Here is a 25,599-nt window from a genome sequence, read left to right as displayed (position 1 = left end):
AAATGCTCTAAAGCTGAAACTGCTTCATACTTCTTCAGGAAAAAAATACAAGAGATGCCGAAAATCATCCTAGGAGAATTTTTGCAAACCTTTATTTTTGGCAGAGGAGAAGGGATAGGGATCATCTCTTTTCCCCAGTTTTCAGCTTGTTCCCTCTTTATTTGAGACTCCTTTTTTTAACTTTCAGTTACCAAATAGAAGAAAAAGGGGGATACAGGGAATGCGGTTAGAGAAGATAAACAAACATAAAACAAACCTTGCAAAGCTCTTGCCATCAGCTTTTTTGTGTGTGATTTTTTCAACATTATTGGAGGCGGTAACTGAGGAGATGCACTAAAATTTCCATGATGTCGACACCAGATGAAATCTCCTTGCAAAACCTACTGCTAAATGGAAAAGCAACACTTCTTTTTTGGTTTTGTTTTGAGGGGAGAGTAGGAAGGAAAAGAGTTTTGCGAAACATCCTTAGCTTAGCCTTGATGCTTTTATCTGCACCCTGGCACTGTGGTAGCAGAACCAGGCTTGTTAATGCACCCCAGGAGAGGAATGCAGCAGTTCTTTCTCACATGGGCTCTGCTCATAGATAGTGTCTTGTGATAAAGCCCACTGCTGGTTTGTGCCTTTCTTTTCCCCCATCTTGATAAAAAACAGTGAGACCTTCTGACAAAAAGTGCTCTGCAAGAGCTTTTCACTAGCACAGTGCCTCATCTGGGTTATCAGTCTTGTTGGGAGCTCTCAAGAGGGTGGAAACAGCCTTACATTACACCCTGCATTTCTAAAGAAACCTCCTGCTGAATTCATGCCCTGTGCTGCCTGTGGCATGGCTTTGCTCATCACTGTCCTGCGATACAGCCCTGGCATTGCATCAGCTCATTTATGAAAGACCAGGACCTCAGGCAGGAGTCACCAGAGGCAGAATTGAATCAGTTTCCTGAGGATGATTGCTGAAGCCAAATCTGTGATAAGCGGTGCTGGTGACCTCCACCAGTGATATGCTTCTGCTGAAGGTTCAGCTGGGCAGCCCTCCCTGGAAGGAGGGACAAGCCTGTCCAGGAGACAGAAACTAGAGCATGACAAGCTCAGCTGGAGCTGTGTTACTGTGTCTTTTTCTGGTTTCCCACCTGGGCTGCCCAGGGATCACGCTTTAGCCCCAAGCCTTGAGCAGCAGAGCTGAGGCAGGAGCCTTCAGGGACTCAGATGGACAGAGCAAGGTGGTGGGGTCCAGGGGTGCACAGGGGGTACCAGCATCGCCCCAGCCAGCAGCTCGCTCTGTGAGGGAGCCTGGCTGGCATAGCACAGCCAAGCCTTCAGCCCACAAACAGCCAAAAAGCCTTTTGACAGGCAAGGCTGGAGCTGCTGCAATCAAAACATTGGGAAAGCTGTGCCATGCACCTCGTCAAGATGTCAGTGCCTGAACCTCATGGTCACACGAAGGAGCTCAACCTGTTTCAAAAGTAATCAATATGCCAACTGGAGAAGCTGGACATGCTGTGAACGGCCTTCCTCGGGGCTGTCCTTAGCATGAAGACTTGAAACCTGCCACCTGAGTGAAGTCCCAACAACGGTCAAGATCTGTCTCTCCCTCTGTGCAAGAAAAAATCTGACAGTCATCTCCCAGGGTAACTTGGCAGGGCAATATTCAGAAAACTCCTGTTGTGTGGAAGCGGCCTGACACGGCGTTAACTTCAGAGGATGACAAAGTTTAGCTGCCCTGTATATTCCCTTTTAGCCATGCTCCATGTCCGAGGAAAGAAGCTGGTGGAAAAGGAAAGGGCTCTGGTGGGTCTGAGTACCTCCAAAATTGCAAACCTTGAATCCCAAAAGCCTCACTGCCATCCAGGCATAGAAAGTAGGTAGAATCTTTACTAAAGCATTGTTTCTCCCCAGTGTGCAGTAGCCCTCCATAGTGTTAACCAAACATTTAATGGAAACTCTTAAAAAGGGACAGTTAAAAGTCACTCACTGACTCAGGTCAGCTTTCACCATACAGGAACATCTTCTGAGGTGGGCTCGCTGTTTCAGTACTGTGTTTCGGAAGGTAGGCAAGACTCAAGTTCCTAATGTAAAACCTAAACACAGACTCCTCTCAGACCTCTTAACCCATCACAGTGAAATGAAAAAGGAGAGACGTATTTTCCCCCCTTTGATGGACACCTCTAAATCCGGAGAACAACTGGGCTACTGTTATTTTTCATTGTCACTTTTCCCTCCCAGTGATTACAATGCAGTTCACTTTTGACAGCTGCCACTGAATCAGCCCTGCTGTGTCTGAGTAGAATCAGCCCAGGGACAGACTCTGCAAGATCTTGGTTGTCCACCTGCACCTCGTGTGGTCAGCTCCACCACTGCAGGATAGCTGTCCAGACAGGATATGTGTGAAGGGATATGAGCACAGTTTAAAATGGCTTTTGACATTCCTGTTCCACTCCCAGCATGACTCATATCAGCAGGGGACAGAGACTGAACGTGGGACACACCATAAGTGGGGGAAGGACCTGAAACAGGTCCTGGTTCAGGTGGTAGCACTAGGGCACTTGATGCTATATGGCTGAGCATGCCTGGCACGGTGACCACATGGTGAGGCTGGGACAACTGCTCCAGGCTCTGCCACCCTCAAGGTCTTATTTGTGAGGGCCCTCTTTCACTGTTAATGGTGAAGGTCTCCTTGGGATAGAGCTTAGATTTTTCCATTGCTGGCATTACTGACTAGCGAGGAGGCTGCTATGGAAAACAGCTGATAGCAAACTGAGCTGCTCCTTTTTCCTTCTGCCCTCTGCCAAAAGGCACTGTTTGCAGGGGAAAAACAGCCAGGATTCTTTTCAAAACGTTATAGCCAGCATTTTTCATGTTGAGATAAACACCTACACAGATACACATGCTTATCCAGATACAACTGTGGGTGTGCTTTCCTTTGCAGTGATGTATGATTTATATATACATGTGTATATATATATATACACACATACATACATGTATATATATATAATGTTATCCAAGCAGACTGCCTATACAAAGCAGATGTGTGATGCCAAAGCCCCTTCTGCACTCCGCAGCCGGCTGGGAAGGGGCACGGGGTTCCTCCGCCGCCCCCCGACACCCCTCAGCCCTCGGGCTCCTCCGCCTTCCTTAGGGGCAGCCCCCAAGGCGGTATCGGAGACTGCGGGGTGCCGGCAGCCGCCCCCCCGGCCGCGCTCCCTGGGACTTGCGCGCACCCGTGCGCGCAGGGTGCGCGCAGTATGCGCGCCGCGGGGAGCGAACAGCAGATTGCGGGCAGCCAATGGCGAGGGCAGGCTGAGGTGGCACCAAATTTCCAGCAGCCAATCGGCTGGAGAGAGGGAGGAAAAAAAAAGAAAAGGGGAAAAAAAAAAAAAGAAACATAAAAAAAAAAAAAAAGCAGCAGGCATCATGCGAGAGCCTGGCCCGCGCCATCCTCCTCTTCCTCAGCATCCTTCCTCCCGCCTCCCGGCCAGCCCCGCCTACCCTCCCGGGCACGCCAGGAGCCGAGCCCCCGCTGCGACTCGCCGCCCGCCGCGCTGACCCCGCGCATCCCAAACTCGGGCAGAGGGTCACCGGGAGGCCGGGGCGAGGAGAGTCCGGCCCCGCCAGCCGCCAAGCGAGCAGCCCCGCTTAAATACCTCCGCGCCCGCCTCCCCGAGCCGCACAGCTCGCCGGACGAGGGGCCGACAGCAAGCAGCCTCCTCCCGCCGCCGCCGTCGGGGACCTGCGCGCCCGCGTACCGCCGCCGAGGAGCAGGGACAGAGTCGCCCAATGCCTGCGCACTTGCTGCAGGAGGAGGTAAGCGGGGGGCTGCCGGCGGGACCGGGGGCTTTGTCTTCCCCTCGCTGCTTCCTCCATTTCCGCAGGCTCCGGCAGCGCTGCGCTGCTGCTCTCTTGGGGGAAAAAAAAGGTCTGGGCATCCACGCGTGTGCGTGCACTCACACGTATGCACACATATGTGTGTGCGTGTGTCCCCTCCGTGCCGCTTCTCAGTCATGAGGTGAAGTCATTCGGTGCTAGCTGAAGACATCACCCGATCCTCATGGGGAGACGTGAATGAAGTGGGGATACCCACCTCTGGGATTAGCTCCCCGGAGCCTGTGCCCTCGGAGAGACTGAGCATAAAATACAGGTTTATCCTGAAAACATCCGTTCAAGCGTGCCTGGTAAGGGCCGTTCAGGAAAGCCTTTTGTGCCAAGAGGTAGTGGGGGTTTCGGTAACACTCATACTCTGGGTTTTTTTTTTTATTTTCTTAATTTTATTTTATTTTAGGTTTTTATACGAAAGGGCTTTAACTTGCAGCATTTTTAAGCCAAATGTTGCAGCAGGGAGCGTCCCTAGGACAGACGCAAGGTGAAAGCAGGCAGCTGCCCAGATGAAATGAATGACTGTGTCTTCATTGCCTGAGCCAAGGAAACATACAATAGGGAGACTGCCCATTTTTGGCATAAGAAGGTCTGAATAACAAGCCAGCACCAGGAAGATCTGTAGAGCTGTTTGATCTTCAGAGTTTTTATTTTTGCCCCTCCTGGCAAACACCCTTTGCCCAAGGGGAGGCAGGGGCTTGATTCCTGGTATTCCTGTGCTCACTTTCTCATCTTTCCCCCTTCTGTCCCGAAGAGTGGAGGTAAATCACAACCTTGCTCTCTTGCCTGTCGCTAGCATGCGGGATCTCCCCCAGCCCTTTTGTGCAGGTGGCATGACCTTTCAGGGATGCTGTGATGTGAATAATTTTACTCCTCTCCCCACCTAAAATGGATGCCAAAGGCAGTGTGCTCATCCCAAGTTTCATAGTCTTGGCATGTATTTCGGGGCATATCCTGGAGGCTGGAAAGAATCCTGTCCCTGGGTCACGTTGGGCATATTCAAATATACTGGACCAGAGATTCAGTGCCCCAGGGCCCCTGGACTGAGCCCAGTGCCAGAGCCTTTGAGCTGTGGTTGGTTGTATAAGATGGCTAGGTGCCAGGATCACCTATGGTGTGTTCAGTGCTGGGGAGTGGTGGTGGAGGTGGGGGAACACATCTGCTCTGCAGATGAGAGCTGTGAAGTCTCTCAGAAACGAGGGAGAGCTCATGAGAATGATTTAGCTGGTTTCCTCCCCCTCTCAGCCCTAGACCCCAGATCAATCCCCATTCCATTTTCCTTGCTAGGAGATGCAGAAGCCACCATGGCCATAAAGTGGTCAAAATCCTCTTTCATTCCCCCTCACTTCACTGGTCTCCAGCTAAATAGCTGCTCACTCTCCCTCTTCCCCCCATTCTCTCCCCCACCAAGTCTGTAACGGTGGCCCATTTGATTTAAGAGCAGTGTCTATGTGAGAAATGTCCAGTTCCCCAGTTTACACCAGTTCAGTGTATTCCAGCAGCATGGGTGTGCTGGTAAAATTCCTCATGTGGCTACTACAACTCTGGAAGAAGCCTTTTTTTCCCTCTCTGCTGTTTTCTTTACACTCTCCCTCCTCCTCCTACTGGCCCTGTGTAACTTTGACAGTGACATAAGCTGTTGCGGAGGACAAAAATGCAACTCCAACCCCACATTCTTACTCTGGAAGCAGCATGTCCATATGGGGAGCGTTACCCATCTAATTATACCATCAGATCTCTGTTGGGAATTTTTCCTGCATAGACAAGTCTTAGGTCTTTTTGGTAGATTGTCTTCCAGCCAAGGAAGAAAATAGTGCCTTCCTGCCAAAATGCCAGATGAGAATATCTGACACTTTGGAATGGGCAGGACTTTTCCTTGCCTAATCTCTGGATTAGAAGCAATTTCTCATGGCTCTTTTGATGGGGGGTTGGGGGGTGTGTTGCCTCTAAATTCCCCAGCAACTCAGAGTATCGTATCCTCAAAACATCAAGTAGGAAAGCAGGCAGAGACAGCCTGTAGCCAGGATGCAGAGCTGCCGGGCCCAAGCTCAACAGCTGCCTGGGTTCAGTGAAAGCAGCAGGATACTTTGTGTCCAGGTTTTTTCCTCTCTAACCTTCGATTCCAGAAGGAAAAACTTAAGAGAGCTCCCTCTGTAGAGATCATTTTACTTCCTAAGCCTGGGGAATCTGTCAGCTTTGCCAGCTCCTCCCTGTAGGAAGGTATGTCTGTAGCCTTCTAGTTTCTACCCTTGGGAAAGGGAGGAGTTGGGGTGGCCACGTAAGCTGCCTGGCCTGATTTTAATGCCTCCCTCAAGTAACTAGGCCATGGCAGGTCGGTGGTCTCTTATGACTCCTGCATGCCTGCATGGCAATCTACTGTTAGTTCAGGAGATGTTGCTACTGGGAAAGGAGCTTTCCCACTTGGCCATGCTCTCTCCTGTGGCCCTGGCTCTCCCATTCCTGCTGGCTGACCTTTAGGGCCCCTTTGCACGTGGAGGCAGCAGTGCAGGCCAGAGGGATGTGTCCTTTGCAGGTTCCTGGGAGGTCATAGGATGGGGACACCATGCCCTCCCACTGCTTGCATCCCACATGCTTAGTACCCCTGGGGTTGAGCTCCAGCCAACGCTTGGGCTCAGGCTTGACAAAGGGCTGTGAGCACCAGTAAGCATGTGGCTGTCATGATGGAGATGGAAATCCGTGATTCAGGGTTCAATGACGTGTCTCATTAGGGTCAGTCCTGCCTGCTGCTTTTGTCATGCATGCCTGATCGGGCAGGCTGTCCCTCCGCCAGGGCAAACAACCATGTGTGAAGGGAATGTTGTGTCACAGTTATCGGACAAAGCCAGGAGGCAGGCTGGGCCAACTTGCTGCTTAAAACTTCCTCTCTGCATGCTGGTGGCCTTGGCTCAGAGGATTGTCTTCCCTTGCCTCAGTTTGCCTGTGGGTGGAAAGCGGGACAGGGATAAGAGGCTTAGCAGTAGGCGTGGGATAGAAGCTGTAGATCTAACTGGAAGCACATCGATTGACTGCTTCCATCCACTGATTTCCAAGCATGTTGGTCTTGCCACATCCCAGCCTGGAAGGTGAGGTCTGCAAACGATCTCACCAAAGCCGCTGGTGGAAAAGAAACTGGCTTTCAAGTCTTTTTCTTTACTTTCTGCACCCTGACCACCATTCACCTCCTCTCTCTGGAAAGACCAGGCTCCCTTTCAGGCCATGACTCCATGGGAGTAGAGCAGGCTCTTCCTGGTGCCAAGGGCTCAGCTGAAAGAATGGAGCCTGCCAGGTAAACTGCAGGCTGCAAGTTTTGGAACTGCCAAGCCTACAGACTCGTGTTTCTATTGCCTGCATTGGTAACTGCAAACTTCTTGTTTTGTTTCTTTTCTTTCTCGAAAATGTCCACTGCTGCCTCTCCAAGGAGTTCTCCTCCGGTTCCAGCACCACCACTGTCGGCACCGTCACCTCCCGGGTGACCAAGAATGGGGATGCCGTCATGGAGAAGAATGTACTCAATCATGAGGACTTGGCAGGAGACCGGGGCATGATAGATGATATCTTTGATGAGACCTACCGGGAGAAAGAGGGCCCCAAGCCTCCCATGCGATACGTCTGGAGGAATATCATCCTCATGAGCCTTCTCCATTTAGGGGGCCTATTCGCATTGACACTGATACCTTCTGCAAAGATCCAGACATTGGCATGGGGTAAGCACATTCCTCCATTTGTTTACTGCCATCTGCAAACCCCAAATCTGTTGGGTGGCGTTTGGTTTTCTCCTCCAGTCCCACAGACTCAGGGAGAAAAAAGGAGGAAGTGGAGGTCTCTTAGAAGAAGCTGCTCAGCCAGCTTTGTAGCAGCCTGTGGGAGGGCTTGATAATGTCTCTAGTAAGGTCATGCATGAGAGGGGAGGATTTGGCAGGGGACTGCTTGGCTGCTTAAAGAACAAACTTGATTCACAGGCATTAGGCTTAGAAGTAGCCACTTGTGGGAGGAAGCACAGAAAATGTTTGATGGAGTACTGTGACAGTCCCAGAAAGTTAGGAAGAAAGATGCTAGCAACAGCTCTCTAAGGGGTGACTGGGGAGGTGAGGTACCAGAGCATGATTTGGCATGAGGCTGCTGCCCAAAGATAAGAGCCATTCCTGTCCTTACCAAGGGAAGGTAGATCCCACAGAGCCTCCACATGTGTATGAGGAGAGACAAAATACAGTTGTGCTGGAGATAAAAGTCAAGAATTAAGTGTGAAGCTCAGGTCTTTTGTCATTCCTACAAAAGCACAGATTAGCCCCCATCATCTCGGAAGTAAGCCTGACAACTTTCAAAATATAAATAAGCAGCTCTCCAGGCAGCGAATTCCAGTGGAAAGCACAACCCAGCAGAAGGTAGCTAGGCGAAGCTCTCCCTTCTCAGAGACCTTGCCCTGGGCAGGAACCAAATCTCCTCTTTGAGTGTTTGAAAGGCAGCTGGGCGCGGGTCCCAAGCTGCAGGGGAGCTTCTTTCCACCAGCCTTTGTGTGGACCTCTGGAAGAGTCAAGAAGCCAAACAGCTCCCAGTGGGGAGGTCAAGACTTTACGTCCAGCCCCTGCCTTCCTGTGAAACAGAACATCCTGAAATGAATAGCGACAGTTTAATTTGAGACCTGCTGGCATGCCTTTTGCTGTCAGTGGTGCTCCTGCAGAGTACTCAGCTGGGAGCAGCATCCTGGTCAGGCCAGCTGTGCACAGGCCCTGGAGCAATCCACAGGGTCTGTCACACTGTCAGTGTGTCCTCCCGATGGCTGTGAGCAACAAGCGTCATGGCTCCATTGCACGGCCAGACTGACTCTTCTCCTGGACCATCTCAGGCTCTCACAGGCAGAGGGGATGAGCATCACTGGAGGACCCTGGACTTGGTCAGAGGCAAAAGCAGAGACACAGATGTGTTCCCTGTGCAGCCAGCATGGCCTTTCGGGGTGGGGAGGACATTAAGAAAGATGACTTTGCTGGGCTTTCCCCGTGTGAAAACCTGACAGGCTGCACTCTTCCTCAGCATGGTAGCACTGGGCAGAACATGCAGCCTCAGCATGACCTTGGAGGTGCATTCCAGGGCTCTCAGTCCTGCTGTGAGTCCCATGCCTGGGATCGCAGCTGGAGGCTAGGCAGGAGCTGCTGTCTTTTCTCACCCACTGAGCTGACAGCCTGGGTCCTCCAACCCCAGCCAAATACCTTCAGGGCACTGGGGCAAGGTGAGTTGGGTTTACTGGTTTCATTTCAAGCTGCTGAGATGCACTGTGACTTACAAATCCATCCAGCCCTTCTCCTTGAGCTCCCCTGAAATACTTAAGTGGGCTTGAGTATCTTGATTCAGAAGGTTACTGCTGCTTTGCATTCTGGTAAGCCCCACTCACCCCAAAATGGTCTCTGAGGCAGTCTTTACAACCATGTGCTTGTTCAGGATGTCTGTATGGCATCCCATGGCATTTTGTGGGAATCTGCCTTGCTTTTTACCTGATGCCAGTCCTTCCTGCTCTCCTCCTTCAGTCAGCTCTGTGCCAGGTTGGATGAGGTTTTGAGCAACCTGGTCTAGTGGAAGGTGTCCCTGCCTATGCCAGGGGGGTTGGAACTAGATGATATTTAAGGTCCTTTCCTACCCAAGCCATTCTGATTCTATGAAGGGCCAGTTGCTCTCCTGCCACTGTGAGGCACTACAAGACTCCTTGGTGGCTTCTGGAGTCACAGGTGCTCTGGGCATAGTAGATGGACATGGAATTTGGGGGGGACTGCACTGTTCTGGTCTGGCTGAAGACCCACCCTGCCTTACCAAAGCTGGAGTAGCTCCACAGAGCTCCCTGTTATGCATCGCTGGCACCTGTTCTAGAAAAGGACTATCTCCCATGCAGCCAAAACAGAGCTTTCCCCAACAGTCCATTCTCCTCTCCAATGCTCCTCCATTCTCCTCCAGACGAGAGCTTACACACTCTGATCCTCCATGGGTCTGGCACCTCAGCAAGACTTCCTGCTCCTTCATGCACTGCCCTTTTCCCTGTTCATACTTTTCTTTAGCATATACAAGGCATTCGTGGCTGTCATCACAGTGACTTGCTGTTATTTCCCCAGCACCCACTGGTAGCAAGGAGAAGACTTTGGTTCCCATTTTGCACAAAAGGATAGAGCAGCAAAGACTTGCACTGCTCCCGGCAATACAGCTTGGGCTCAGGGCAGAGCAGCTCTCTCAGTGGTAGTTCTGGAGCTGCTGGGGCTTTTGCTCGTTTTGTTGTTTGTTTTTCAGACAATTTCTTCCTTATGCTATGTACATATAACATAAAATTAACATGGCCCCAGATGTTCTCTGCTGTGATGCTACAGGCAGCTGTGGTGCCTGGTAGCTGATTATCTGCCTCCTATATTATATTATAAGGAGCAGTCCCCTGGTTATACCCTCTTCATCCAGGCCACTGTCTCCTTGATGTTCCTGTCCCTCTGAAACCAGTTATATTGGTGACTGTGTCCTCTTTTGTTTTCATTTCTCTGTGTGCTAATTCCTCTTTGTCTTTCAAGCCCTCCAGCCCTGCCTTCATCATTGTTTGCTGTTCAGCATTGCTGTGTGCATTGTATCCCCTGATCTCTTTCTGGTACAGAGCTTCCCAGAACGAGCTGGGGTTGTTGATCAGGTGAGAGCTTGCCATAATGAGAGCTCTCCAAGCCCTTCCAGCACTGGCTTTTTATCCAGCTCCCTTTCTATTTACTGTCTTCTCCACTGCACTTGATGCAATCTTGCTCAGTCTTTTCAGGGATCACAGGCAGGTTTCACATCATTTGCCAAACAGCACAGAGACTGAGCCTAGAAGGGCAGGATGCAAAGTGGATAGACAGTTTCTTCTCTAACTGCTTTGACTCTCCCTGGAAACACAATTTGTAGATTGTCTTCCTGGCTCTCTGGTGCAGCAGACTGGCAATATTTGTCTTAACCCCTGTTGGCCTGGCCAACAGTGTCTATAAAACAGTGACAGTTCCTCCTGACATAGTGCTCATGCGTGAATGACAACAGCTCATCCCCCTGCAGTGTCAGCGGTGCCAGAAGCATGAGTTGATGCCATTTTTTGTTGCTGCATCATCTTTGGACCCAGAAGAATCTTGCTGGATACTGTAGATAAATCTGACAGCCTGAAAAACTCACCACCCAGGATGTGTCCAGCAAAGCATTTACAGAAGGTTTTTGTCACATCTCCATCAAGACCGTGCTGGCAACACCTCCCCACTTAGTGTCCTCTCCAGGCTTAACTAGCGGATGGTGTGCTTCTCCTCAAGCGTGCAGGGGAAGTTAGGTTTTAGCAACAGCAGCTCCTATTGCTTCCTCTAAACACTGTTCCCCTCATGCTGCCTGCACATGTTTCCTTACTCTTGGTATCTTTCTTCTGAGATTAGCAGGACTCACCTAGCTAGCAGTGACTAGGAGGCATGGAGGGAACAGTCTAAAGCTGTAGTTTTCCCTTGCACTGAGCAAGAAGCCAAGGACACCTGCTGGAGCAGGGACACCTTCATGTAAACATCCGTGGTGTTAAATGTAGGTGACAATACCTTCAGCACATTCCTAGCTTCCCATCATAGCTTGAGGTCTGAGTCTGGGCCCTAAAGAGGTAAAGGATAGTGAGTCATACAGACATGACTGAATCGGGAACATTTTGGGTGTAATTTTTGAAACACTGAGTGCATATTTCTGCCAGCGGTCATAATTCTTTGTATCCCAGTTAAATGTGTCATTGGAAACATCACCGGTGAGTTGACAATCTTTTGGATCTTGGATACTTCAAAACATGGTGTGGAAGATGACTTTGAAGCCTCAGCTGATGGAGTCCCTAAGTCCTTCAGTTTGGAGCAGCATCACAGGGCAGCTGTGAGAATCTGTGCTTCTTTATTTCACTTTCTCTACTCTTTCCAATTTCATTCTTAATGGATGATCTTAAACGAATTTTTCTTCTTCCCTGTGAGAGATGCTGATTCCCTGGCTATGCAATGATCATTATTGTACCTGTTTGCAGCGATGACCACTCTGAATCATTAGGGAGCTGTATTCATCTGTTTTCCACGAGACTTACTGTCACAACAATTCTTAGGCATGGCTGATGGAGCTAATAGTCCTCAAGTAGGATTTAGGTTTCTGTGGGGCTGGGTGCCACGTATGCATAGACTGAGAATCAGCTCCTTTCACACAGAAAGTGTCTGATCCTTATATAAACTACAACTGCTGCATATGGGCAAGAGGCAAGGCAGCACAGGATTATAACTGGAGAGTTGTGACCATTGCAGTGGCCTGCAATGCAGCTCCAAGAGAAGTCAACAAGCTGCTGAGGCTCATGGGCTTTGGATGAAGAACATTACTGTTCTATGCAAGGGCACCCAAAAGCAGGGGGTACTTTCCCAAATTTTTAACACAGGCTTTCCAGTAAGGCTACCCAAAAGCACGTACTGGTTCTACTGGTTTCTGGGTCTGTTGGTGTCCCCACCACAACTCTTTTGTTATTCCTTGTGCTTGCTGATATGTCTTTGTTGCTGGTATCATCTTCTCCTGAAGGGGATATCTACAGGCAAATTACCTGTATAAACGAGATACAGATGAGTTTCCTTCTTGCAAAGCTTAAATGCCGCAGTCCTCAGTCAGAGGCATCTTCCTGGAGGCTGCTTTCACCAAAAAATTCTCAGCATGTGAGGACTCACCAGAGAGTGAAGCCTGAACTCAGGGCTATAGATAGGGCCTGTACTCACCCAACCTGGCATTTACGTTCTCATGCTATTGAAGACCATGAAAGATTGCATAGTTCATTTCTGTCCCCAGGGCACCATTAACACATGCCTACTTGCCCCACAGTGGAAATCTGGGCTCTTTCCCTCGCAAGCTGCACCACACATCCAATGCAAGCTGCTGTTGTTTATCCTGGACTCCCTGTATGATGTTTTTCATAGAGTCTGTATAGGTTGGAGTTTAAATCCAGACTCCTGGCTCCCACTCTCAGCTCTGCCGTAAACTGCTTGTCACCCTTGGAAATCCACCTCAGCTACTGAGGTGTGCACAGTAGGTATAAAGTTGCCCAGAGGTGTTATGAAATGTGGTTTGCAGGGTATAGCTGTTTATGATCAAGGGAGAATGGTGGCGAGTCACACTTCTGCCGCTAGTAGGAAGTGCCTGAAACATCCAGGAGTGGGTTTTGTTGTTATTGTAGTGTCTTAGACTAGAGAAGTTCTGCAAATTGGAGTCATATGTTAGGTGCTTTTTCAAGGTTTGCTTTTCTGTATGAATCTGTGAGGACAGTGACTGGTTTAAAATGGGATTTAAAATCTAAGACAAACAGGGAGCTGGTCATGAGCTAGCTCATAACTTTGAAGTCTGCTTGGACCTTCAAGGGATTCAGCATAAGTACTTCCCTGTCACGAAGGCCAAAGAGAGACCTGCTCCAGCATCCCTGCTTTCACCCCTTCCAGGCTTGGACAGCTTTTTGGGCTTTGCTCAGCTCTGTTGTTTCTTGCAAAGGCCAGATCCCGCTTCATTTGCATGCGTTTTCACCCCTCTTCATGTCCTTATAAATCAGCTATGACCAGTGACTGCTTGGCCCCTCCAAGAGACCACAGAGGTGCTGGGAGACACGAGGCAGAGGTACGCTGGTCTGAGGCTTGCGCTGCATTTGGCAGCAGATGAGAAAGCCAAGGGAGAAGATGAAGAAGGGAAATCACAGTCAGACCAGCAGAGAGAGAACATCACTGTTACACAGCAGGATGGGAGTGAGGAGGGTTCATGGAAGTTTAAGGAGCCAGAACAGGATGTTAAATCAGCTGAGACAGGCTTTTAGCAGATAAGAGATGAGGTTTGGAATTAAAAGGAGGTGACAGGAGGAAGAGAGAGCAGAGGATGATAGAAATAAAGCCTGGATTATTTTGAATGAAAGAACAGGGCAACAGTGCCTTGTGCATGTCTCAGATCTCTGATTTCAGACAAGTTTCTGGCAGAGTATCTATTTTTCTGGGTTCAAGATAAGCTCGATTAGAGCCATTTGGCTGGACTGAATAGTATTGTCAAGCATTCCAGCAATTCCTCTCCATGGGTTTATGTGTAAGAATAAGGAGCTGATTTCATGATTGATCTAATTGGCTGAAATCTGCAAATTGTACACCAAGGGAAGAGTTTTTCCCTAAGGGAATGATAAGAAGGCATCCTTTACCCTAGGGGAGTGTAGGTGAGTCGGTTGACCTATGCACAGATGTCCCTCTCAGTGCCTGACCTTGCAGGGCAAAACAGCTGTTGAATGCCCTCCATCATTCCGCCAGACTTCCTGACCTAGAAGCTTCCTAGAGAAAGAGTTAATTTTCAGATACAATTTTCTTCTTATTCCCAGCGTCCTAGTGCAATGCTACTATGACCTTATAAGTGTCTTTTCTCCATTTTAGCTCTAGAACAGGATGCTGGGACCCAGGTTGTATTCCAGGTCTCAGAAGGACATGTGGGGACACACAGCCCAGGGCAGACAGAAACACATGATCCAGAGCTTAAGGGATGTGGCTTTTTACTAGCTGCCAGAAGGCATACCTTCTGACCTGTGTGGTGAAGGAACACATGGAGCAGCCTCGAAGCCCAGCCACATCTGCTTCTGCAATGGGCATGACTTGCAATGCCTATGTCCACTCTCACAATGAATTGTTGGCCTTACATACATGGTGCTGGAGCTGAGCAGATGGGGGTGGGAGTCAAAAAGACCCTGGAATGGGAGTCTTTAGGCAGAGGTTGTGAGTGCTCCATCCCTGGCAGTGTTCAAGGCCAGGTTGGATGAAGCCTTGGGTGGGATGGTTTAGTGTGAGATGTCCCTGCCCCTGGCAGGGGGTTTGGAACTGGATGATCTTGAGGTCCTTTCCAACCCTAACTATTCTATGATTCTATGATTTTAAGTGGGTGGTGTAGCTGAAAGTGAAGCCCAGGCTTCAGTGGGATGGTAGGTTAGATCTTCTAATCAGCTTCTGCTTAGAAAGAGAGCAGAAGAGAAGCCTACCCCTGGGCTTGAGCCATCCCCTCAGAGAACTGTAAGATCATCTACCAGCACGAGGTGAAAATAATGCAAATGGGATTTAGTGAGGAGTGGCGAGACAGGTTATTATTCAGGGTGGGAGGGAAGGGAGAAGCTGTTCTGAGGTGGACTGCAGAGCTGTTACTTACCACAGGGCTATACGGAAGCAGTCACTTTATACAATTTTGATGATCCTACACCGTGACAGATGGCACTACGCTGAAGAACCAACCCTTGTGACAAGTCTTGTGGAGGAGAGCCTCCTCCCTTGTCAGAGTTGAAGAACTGAAGTGATTTGCTCCATGTTGCTTATGAAGCCTGTTGTAGCTTGTGCACTCTCACATTGATTTTCATTGCCGTGATGTCTGCTCTCCAGGGATTCCTCTCTTGCTTATACAGCTCTGGGGCAAGGCCTGCCATTGTGTTGCTTTGCCTGAAACTCTGTTGCAGGCTGACTTGCTCTAACTGTTGCACCACATTATTTTCCTCTCCAGCTCTTCTGTGTTTCCTGCTGAGTGCTCTTGGGATAACAGCTGGATCTCACCGGCTCTGGAGCCATCGGTCCTACAAAGCCACACTGCCCCTGCGGATCTTCCTGACTATTGCAAACTCCATGGCCTTCCAGGTAAGCACCTCCTCAATGTGCCTCTGTTCCTCAGAAGGAGTTGCTCCCCTGAACCCCTGTCTCAGGTATGTGGCACAAGCTAATGGAGAGATTCCTCCCTCCTACTACCTCTTGTTAGGAAACAACCTGTCCTTTCCATCTAATATGTGCTAGAGACTGTCTCATTGTCTCCACTTTGTCCCATCAGAGGGTGACTCTGAGAGGAACTGGGTGAGGAGAGGACTGTAGGCCAAGACCAGGGCTAGGAAAGCTCTCCAAAGCAGGAATGTACCCTTCCCTCCAGGTGTGGTCTCCCTATGCTTGCTGCTGTTCCCATGAAAGGCATGGAAGTGCTAAGTGCTCTTCTAGTGTTACCTCACCCTCCTCTTGCTGCACGGCCGATAAGGGGGGAAACATCTGCACAGCCCAGGCAGTCAGGCTGTGGAATTTGCTGTTGCAGAAAGACCAAGGACTTACTGAGATTATGCAGTTAGGGGGATGCGTCTCTGTTCAGAAGAGTGACAGTTATGAATAACCCTGTTGTAAGTCACACCACTGGCTTCCAGAAAGTCACCCCAGGTCAGTGATGTTTCAAGGAGAGAAGGGTTGGGCCTATTCAGAGTGGCCCAAGTGACTGTGGGCAGCTGATAAACACCTCAGGATATTGCCTAACCACTCAGAGAGTACTTCACCGTCCACACAGCAAACAAACTGGGACTGTAAAAGAGATGGCCTTTCAGAAGTCAGAGTGAAAACCCAGACTGGCACAGCACAGAAAAATCCTGGTGGCCTCTTGCGTTTGCTGCTGGGAGGCAGCTGTAATGGCACTCTGTCCTCCAGCTGTGCTTGAAGGGACTCCATACAGGCTTGCTCGTGTGTAGGAAGTACTCAGGAGGGTGGCAGGGTGCAGCACTTTCTGCTAGAAAAAGGGGAAGAGAAAAGCATCGGTGCTGTGCCCCTCGGTAATTCTCCAGCTGAGGTATGGGGGAAGGGTAAAGCCCAAGTGGACCAAGTATTGTAGAGACATTATCTTGTTTCTCCCCACTGTGTAGCCATAAGGGATATCACTTCATTGATATGTAATGAAATCAGGCTGGGGATGGAGTCTGGATTTTTTCTTAGCCTTGAAAAAATTTCTAAAACACCACTGGCTTTCCTATTCTCTGTTAGTACCACACCAGTCCTCCATGAGGAACGACCAAGCTGCTGATTCCAGCACCTGGACCAGCACTCAGCAAGAGAACAGGATGGGTTGCATTGGCTAGTCCTGTACAAAGGCCATCTTTCTTTCACAGGGTTATAGGGCAGAGGGGGAAAGAATTTGCTGAGCTATTGCTGTAGCGGATGGGAGTAGACAAAGATGAGAGACAGACAACTATTTCAGCTTCAATAGGAACTAATCCAAAGTTTTACTGAAAATTCAGTACTGTTCCGTGTGTATTTTTTTTTCCTAAACAGTTATTTTCAATGAGATCCAGAGGAGGTTTATTTTCAATTTATCTCCTTCCTGTTAGTGGCAGCAGCTCTGAGACCAGACCAGTAACTTTTAAGGCCAGAGAAGATTACCTTATCTGAGGTCCTCCAGAAAACACCTGTTGGCTGTTCAGGGATCTGAGGCTTCTGATTTCAAAGAACTTGGGAAATGTGCACCTAGTCACCTGTTCCACCTGCAAGACAGACAGCTGCAGCACTGCAGAAGCTCTTCTGGTTATAGCCTGTAGCTGGTAACTCCCCAGGAAGGAGGCATTCTCCTAGGTTTTGCTTGCTGGGCCAGGAAAGCTGTGATGTTCAGACAGGGCTGCAGTGAGAGGTGGTCCCAAAGATCTATAGAAAGACAAAAGGCTGGGCTTTCTCATGTTACACGACACTGTGTAAGGTCAGGAACATGAAAGGGAAACCTGGGGCACAGGTGAAATGTTTCCTACATGGATACTGGTTGTATTTCTCTTCTTACTAGATAGGGAAGGCTGCTGACCCTCTCTCTTCTCGGAGAATGCTGAGTGGCCATGCTCTAGCTAACAGCAGTGCATAGATCAGATACTCTGAGGTGTTCAGGATTTGGCTGGAAGGAAGACAGCTGTTCCCAGTATTTGGAAATAAATGACAGTTGAATCCTGGCCCGTGTCTATCACTGGCTTATTGCATGGCCGGCAGGTAAATAATGTTATCTCAGGTTAACGAGGAACAGTTACAGCACTTGAGAGGGACTTGAAGAGTTGTTTCTCTGCTACAGGCTCCCTGTGTGGAGAAGTCTCTTGGTCTTCACAGGCAAGAAATAGGGATGATTATGCCACTTCCCTACCTTCAAAGTGTTTTGAGGAAAAGTCCTATGTACTTAGTAGATTAAGGAGCCTTTTGTGTAATACAGGCAATAGAGGTGGGCTTGGATCTCTGCTTCACCAAAAGGAATAAGCATAGGGTCATTAATATCTCCTCTTAAAACTGGCCAAAGCAATCATTTCATAATACAAATTATGGAAGCTTTGACATTTTCCAAACTATTGATTTTCCAGGTCAACAGAGTGGTTATGGGGATGAAGGGGGATGTTTTTGACAACTGTCATTGAAATGGTGTATTTATTTTATTTCTGAAGAGGGGTCTTAATTTTAAGACTGTTTTGATTTCCAATTGAATAAAAAAATAACAAAACCCTTGCCCCAAGTTTAACAGGTCTGATTTGGCAATCCCAGGAAAAGCAAGGCAGGTTGACCCATAGAAAATGTCAGGGTGAAGGCAAAGGGGCAGGTTGATCAATCCCAGCTGGCACTGTGTAGAGATGGGGACAAGTGACCAACAAGAACGTGTGAGGGAGGAGACACTGACTGGCCACTGAGGGCTGGCTATCGCAGGGGTGGAGGAACAGGCTGACCAGTCAGAGCTTGTGATGCTGTAGAGGATGTGCAAACCAAAGCCCTAGGTTAGCCAATTGAAAAGATGAAAAGGTAGCCCACAAAAGAAGCAGATTTCAGAGAAAGCTGAAGAGTTTGAGCAAAGAATACCCAAATACTTTGTTTTAAAAGCCAAAAACTCCAAATGCTAATGAAGAATAAAATGACCGATACAAGTCCAGGTCAATGGGATTTGGGTGTCTAAATGTTTTAGGCCCTTTTATCAATTTGAAGAAAACATCTCCTGCCCTGGCCCTTAGTCTCCACTTCTGTTGCCTTGCAGAATGACATCTATGAGTGGGTCCGGGACCACCGTGTCCATCACAAGTTCTCCGAGACAGATGCGGACCCACACAATGCCATGCGGGGCTTCTTCTTCTCCCACATCGGCTGGCTGCTGGTGCGCAAGCACCCAGATGTCATAGAGAAGGGCCAGAAGCTGGATCTGAGTGACATAAAGGCTGACAAAGTGGTCATGTTCCAGCGGAGGTGAGTGGTGGGTTCAGCCTCAGCACAGAGCCAATTGTGGGATGGAGCAGGGACCCCACAAGCGCTTTTGATGGAGCATGAGGGGATTAAGGGCATCGTGAGAAATGAGTCTTCAGTCTGTCCAAGGCTTTGCAGCAGGATGAACTGTGAGAAATAAGCTGTGCCACTCCTATAGGAAGCATTCAGCAGCTAGTGATGCCTCCAGCCATCCCACACCCCATTCTTGCCCACCTGTCCTTTAGCATCTTGCCAGCAGCAGGCTGAGCTTCCCTCCACAAAGCACCTCCATGCCTTCCCCACACACAGCCCAGCTGCTGCTTTGGCTGGCCCACAGCCCACATGCAGGTGCCTGGGGGCCATCTTTGGAGATGATGTGGTGTGCCTTCCAGGAAATGGCTCTGGCCCCTCTCCCACCAGTCTTCTGGAAACAGCGTGGTGAAAGAGGGGTTGAAAGTGGGGACATGAAAGAGGCAGTAACTGGGACGGACAGTCTTGTTTTGCTGGTGCCTCTTGGATGGGGTATCTCTTAACTGTCTGGGGCTATAGTGGAGCTGATCCCCAGAGGAGGCGAGCCTGTCACAAGGGCTGCAGGGATGGGGAACTGAACCCATATAGTAATCACCCTCAGGAGGTCCCTAGTTCAATCTCACACGCATCATGCAGTTTATGGCTTCCCTCCTTTTTGTGCCTGTGATTTTTCTCAGGGGTGAGCAGAGTAGTTCAGCTTTCTCTGCTCCCATGCCTTCAGAGACCCTACATGCTAATTTGTTTGATGGCAGAGGAGGCAAAAAGTAGCAGCTGGTGTCTGGACTCATGGTGGTTGGGATATTGCTTTGTGCACATGTGAGATTGAGACAGGGAGAGCAGGACTTTACTTTGAGTTTCCTGCGTGGTGATAAGACTTGGGAGTCTGCAGGCATGGCTTCTGCACATCCAGGACAAAAGATACAGGTCTTAGGAGTGAGGTATTCCTGCACTCAATTTTCCCTGTATAGCTGAGTGTAAATCCTCCAAAGGGAGGACTGAACCAGCCCTTGCTGTCCCGCTGCTGCCACTGAGCGCTTTCCTCCTGGTCCCTTCCTTTCCAGATACTACAAGCCCTCGGTGGTGTTGCTGTGCTTCATGTTGCCCACCTTAGTGCCCTGGTACTTCTGGGATGAATCCATCATCATCAGCTTCTTCATTCCAGCCATCCTGCGCTACACCATAGGGCTCAATGCCACTTGGCTAGTGAACAGTGCTGCCCACATGTTTGGCAACCGGCCGTATGATCAGTACATCAACCCACGGGAGAACCCCCTGGTCAGCCTGGGGGCTCTAGGTATGTTCAGCATCCATGTCTTTTGCTGTGGGTATACTGTAGAGTGTGGACTGCCCCTTGGGACTGCAGCTGCTTCTGGGAAGTTCTGTGAATGCAGGTGTCCCTATTTCCCCCTGCACCATTCCCCTTCAGTCTTTGCATCCGGGGGTGTTTCCCAGGCTGGCCAGTGAGTACATAAGGGCAGTGGAGTTATCAGCTCCCACCAGCCTCTTTCCAGGCTGGAAATGACTCTGCTACACTTAGCACCTCCTTATCTCATGGCAATATTTTATTTACCCTACTTGAAGGTCTCTCTGCCGTGTTCACCAGACTGAAAAACCCATGTTGCAGTCTCTGCTTATATGTCTTAGATTTGTCAATTTGAAAACCAGCAGATGCACATTTGGACATGTTCTCAGGGCAGCTGATGATTTTGGAGGTACTTGAGAACAAGACAAGCAAGATCATCTCATGTGTCTTCCTGAAATTTTGGGGCCTACGAAAGTATACCCCAGGGTCAGCACTTGCCCTGATCTGTTCTCCCAAGCCCAAATCCCGAGCTGGTTTGCATCACTGTATATCACTGGGGCTGCACTGATTTCCACCTCTGAAGGATCTGCTCCTGGATTTTTAGCAGGGAGGTATTTGAACTACAGGGACTCAGGAGGGTAGGGGCAGGAGCCCAGGCGATGCCATTGAAGGGGTGAGGGAGCACTTAAGCGAGTGTTCTGTACCTGGAGCAGATGGTTGCTGATGGGTAGATCACTTAATAGAAGTCTGTCTGCATTATTCACATCTGGAAATGTCCTTTGGATTTGGCATTAGGACTGCCAAGTTTTGCAGAAGTATTTATTAGCCTTGCTTGCTGGGGACTTGCTGCAGGTCTAGCTGGTAGCTGAACCACTACTAGGTTTCTCATGGTGGCAGAGGAAAAACTGTTACGATTCCCCTGGTGTTTTGGTGCAGTTGGTGAGCCAGGGCCTTTCTCAGTTCCTCGCCACACATTTGTTTTTCAATAAAGCACCATAGGTCCTCTGTGACTGTCACTGCCTCATTTGGGCTAGCCTGGGCATGCTGGAGCACACCCAAATGAGATGGGGTAGATTGCAGAGGTGAAATTGGGCTGAGAGGAGCCTGGACTCAATCCAGAGCCTGTTTCAGGAATGTGGTGCTTTGGGCCAAGTTAAAGGGGCCATCAGTCTAGAGCTCTGCAACATCCTCTCCCTGGTCGTGTTTTGCAGGAGAAGGCTTCCACAACTACCACCACACCTTCCCCTATGACTACTCCACTAGTGAGTTTGGCTGGCGCTTCAATATAACCACAGCCTTCATCGACCTCATGTGCCTCCTGGGGCTGGCCAGCGATCGCAAGAAGGTCTCCAAGGAGGTCATCCTGGCTCGGAAAATGCGGACTGGAGATGGGAGTCACAAGAGTGGCTGAGTTCCTGCTCCCTTCACACACACATCCACATCTCTCCTTCCTCCTTTTTTTCCTCCCTTTCTCCCTTCCTGACCCCTCTGAACACGCTGGACAAAGATTTTATGTTCTGTTTACTGACTACTGAATAATGCTACCAGTTTGCTTATGCTAATGATAATGAGTTTTAACCCCCCTTCCATGCTGTATTTTACATGATGTACTTAAGATCTAGGACTCTGCCTTTCATAACACAAGGCCACCCCTTTCCCTCCTCTCCTTTTTCTTTCTGTTCTTTCTCTCCAGCCCCTCTACTCCAATTCCCACTGCTTTATGTCATCCTGGTCTCTTCCTGGCATAGGAGCTGGTAGGAAGCAGCCTGGGGCAGGCCCACTGCAGCCAGCTATATACTATGGAGTTAAAGGAAGCCTGTACCAGCCAGCTGAATAGTTGAGCCATAGTCAGTGGCCCCCTCCCCACCACCTTCCCCCCAAAATTCTTTCCTCTGTCCCTCCTCCTTTCTCAGGGGCTGCTGACAAATGTGGCATGGCTAAACTGCTCTCCCTGGGAAAAGTATCCCCATTCCCTTCTCTTGCCATTGGAAAGAGATGTCTCTTGCAAAATGTTCTCCCCCTATCCCTACGCAAAGCCTGTCTGGCTGGGGAGGGGAGAGCCCCCAGAATCTCTCAGAGCTCTAGCCAGGTCCATCAGTGGCCAGGATGTGTGGTGGCCATAGCAGGCACTGGAGGGAGAGCCTCGGTGGCCTTATTACCTCCTCCCCCTGGCATCACAGCCTCCTCCCTGCACTGCCTGCTGTACCCTGTGCCACCAGGGACTGAAGGCAGAGCCACAGTGATGAGGGGGATAGTTGGAGGGGTGTACCACTGGCTGCCATGGGGTTCACCACCACCGCTGAGAATTTTGCAGGTGAATGGGACTTTGCCAAAGTAGATAAGGGGAGAAGGATGTAAACCAAAGCTCCATGGCTGAGTTAAGCTGCTTTATGTGCTGGAGAAACAGGGTCCCCGCTGGGTGGCAGGCAGATGTCCTGATGTCCATGCCTGCCCTGCACATCCACATCCCATGCTGAGTGCAGGGACAGGGTAAGAGAGCACCTGTAGGCACAGGAAGGAGTGACAGTACCTGCAAGAGCATCCCTCCATCATCAGGGGCTCCGTTCAGTCAATACACAAGTGCCTGAGAAGCACCAACACGGGGCCAGGCAGCACAGGGGCTCAAGGGAGTTGGAACCTCCAAGGTGAGACACTGCTGCCAGTGTCTGCCAGCTCCAGGCTTTCCTGCCTGGGGTCCCCTGTGGTCGTTTTCCATTCCCTGCTCCCCCCTAAGTCCCTTATCTTGCCTCCCAGCCCCCTCAGCGAGCCATCTCACCACCTCGCTCCTTCATGGGCGAGACAGGCAGTGAGGGTGGCTGCAGAAAGGTCAGTTATATCACTCAGATGATGTGGGCACGAAGCTGGAGAGTGCTGGGGAAAAAATCCTTGTGGGTGTTGTTTCCTGCGAGTTGCAGAGACCACAAGTTGAGTTCATGCGGCGGGTTAGGTTCTGGGCGTTGTGGCCCCTAAGCCCATCACTGGGCTGAATGTGCTTCTTTTTTCCCTCTTAACTCTCCCATTACTATTAATTTTTTTAATTATTATTAGTTGTAGTAATAGTATTGGTTTTGTTGCTTAAATGCATCAAATGGAGCTGGAGGAAAGCACAAGAGGTGGCTAGAATGAGGTGATACTGGAGTGGGATTTGCAGCATCTCCCTTATTCAGGCAGGCCAGGGAGCGCAGAGACAGAGCAGATGCCAACTTCCTCACCTCAGCTCTGACATGTACCACCCAGGCACACTTCACAGGAGCGAGTCTCTGCACCTTTGCTTTCTCTTGCTGCTGTGAAACTCACCAGGACGTAGGACAGCCCATGATGTTCTCCTTAACAAAAGCACGCTTGTTACTCAGAAAAGAAGTCCTTCTCCTCTCCTTTTCTCCCCCTGCTACCACCATGGCCTTGTTGTTGCTCAGAAATGGGACCCGTCAATGTTTTGAGACATTAGCGGCAATGTGGTGTTCAGCTGAGGGTACACCAGGGAGGAATAGAGCAGGGAGCCCTTCAGTTCCCAGTGTTAGGAGATAGCATCCTCACTTCTCTGGGGCTCTTAACTGCCTGGAGACTGGCTGAAGCAAAGGGGGTTGCAGCTAGTATTGTATCTTACCACAGGAAAAGAAGAAAATGCCCTCTAAAAAAAAGAGAAACACTGTTAGCTCTGTAATTGCAGGCTGGCTTGGCCATAGTCTACATCCCTCTGAACTCACAGAAGTCTCCAGAGAGGATGAGTTTGCTTCTGCCAGTAATTTGAATGGGTATGGGGAGGGGAGAAGGTGAAGAGAATAATTGCCTTGCTCCTGGTGCCCTTAAGGTGTTGTGTGACATACCCCACGGTAGGGAAGCATGCTGTGACATGCTGCAGTATTTCACATCCTCTCAGCAGAGAAGCAGGGTCTGACATCAAGGGTTCCTTTGAAATTTCAAGTGCTGATTTGGGTCCATAATCTGGAGTTAGGGTGAAAGCTGAGGAGTATAACCAAACAGTCCTGGTGTTTGCGCAGTCACTTTAACAGTAGACTGGCAAATATCTCTGGGTGCCTTAAATCTTTCTTTAATATACATAGGAGTATTGACAGCTATTTGCCATAATTTTTTTTTTTTTTTTTTTTTTTTTTTTGCTGAATTATCAACATTCGAGGGGTTTCTTGATTATTTAATTGCCTACATTGAACTGTGGGTGCAGGTGATTTTGAATGTATTTGAGTTAGAATTTTTGTTAGATTAAGAAACAGATACAACACTTTAAGTAGAACTTTGAGAGATATATATATATATATACACACCTATAAATATATATATATATATTTTTGGTGGCATGTTTGTATCCTGGATGCGTTGTCTGTATGTTTAGCTTAAATGAGTCTGTAAGAGGTGGAAGCAGAGAAGGCAGCAGTGGGATCCTGTAGCTAGAGCAGCCGTTCTCCTGGGACTTGTTCCCAGCTTAGCTGCCCACTCACTGTGTGACTTGGGACAAAGTCACTTAAAAGCTCTCGGTGCCTCAGTTTCCCTGTCTGCTGCATGGGGTTACACCCTGCCTCCCAGCGGTGCGTGAGGCTGAGCACAGAGGAGGGAGGCATATGTACCACACGCACACCACTGCTGGCAGAAGCATGGACTGGTTTGTTTTCCAAAACCATTCCCAGCCCCACTGGTATTGTAAAGCGCAGATGTCCAAGTGTTGGGTGTTCAGGGAAGGATTGGAAAGTTGAATCTGCACATTGTCTAAGCTCTGTCACTGTTGAAATGTGAGTAGGATACGGTTTTTCACAGCGTAGGGATTTCTGCATAGTAGTATCTCTGTTTTGTGTACTGGAAAAGAAAAACAACTTTTTGAAATAATTTCTACTAATATGGAAACAGATATCTGGTTGTGCTGATCTGGAATTTTATTTGTTCATAATAAAAATGTTACTTTAAAACTTTTTGTGCTGATGACATGGCGCCCAGCTCGGTAAAGCACACAGTGCCCCATCAGGATGGTAACGCTATGCATTACTGTTTCCAACCCATCCTCCCTTCTAGGAGAACAAGGGAAAAACTCCTCTGGCTCTTTAAGTGCCATGAATGAGAGGATTATAATGGCTTTCATACTCCAGCGAAGCCCGGGCAGGCACACCCCGCCAAGGCTGCCCCTGCGCAGCGGGGTTACTGCAGGTTAATTCCAGCCAGTGCCTCTTGCCAGAGCCTTGCGGCTGATGGATATACATGCAGCATAACACGTAATACCGGCAGCCTGTCTCCTAGCCAGGCACGGCCGCCACCACACCAGGCGGGTTCATTAACCTCAATGAGGGGGAATTTTCCTCCTGCGGGAGCAAGCGTCCCTGCCCACCGCACCCCTCGTGCAGCTGGAGGGAAGGGGAAGGAGAAGGGAGAAATCCCTGAACCAAATCTCAT

The 25,599-nt window shown here is 49.5% G+C and overlaps 1 protein-coding gene across 1 annotated transcript; it reads left to right on the top strand.

Moving 5' to 3' along the window:
* The first annotated feature begins 3,400 nt into the window (after positions 1–3,400).
* Positions 3,401–25,121, top strand: SCD (stearoyl-CoA desaturase). The gene is made up of 6 exons (XM_065671795.1): positions 3,401–3,795; positions 7,283–7,568; positions 15,385–15,515; positions 18,667–18,872; positions 19,961–20,193; positions 21,414–25,121. Exons 1-6 carry the CDS (start codon positions 3,769–3,771, stop codon positions 21,611–21,613), a joined length of 1,083 nt encoding a protein of 360 aa, XP_065527867.1. The 5' UTR covers positions 3,401–3,768; the 3' UTR covers positions 21,614–25,121.
* The last annotated feature ends 478 nt before the right edge of the window (positions 25,122–25,599 follow it).

This window comes from Lathamus discolor, chromosome 3, assembly GCF_037157495.1.
Source record: "Lathamus discolor isolate bLatDis1 chromosome 3, bLatDis1.hap1, whole genome shotgun sequence".
NCBI classification, from domain to species: Eukaryota; Metazoa; Chordata; class Aves; order Psittaciformes; family Psittacidae; genus Lathamus; species Lathamus discolor.
The sequence above is the reverse complement of the archived record's forward strand: the minus strand, read 5'-3'. Positions and strand labels throughout refer to the sequence as shown.

Coding starts and splice junctions, on each gene's coding strand:
- SCD (XM_065671795.1), top strand. CDS start 3,769: ATGCCTGCGCACTTGCTGCAGGAGGAG. Junction 15,516..18,666: donor CAAACTCCATGGCCTTCCAG/GTAAGCACCTCC, acceptor GTTGCCTTGCAG/AATGACATCTATGAGTGGGT. Junction 20,194..21,413: donor GGTCAGCCTGGGGGCTCTAG/GTATGTTCAGCA, acceptor CGTGTTTTGCAG/GAGAAGGCTTCCACAACTAC.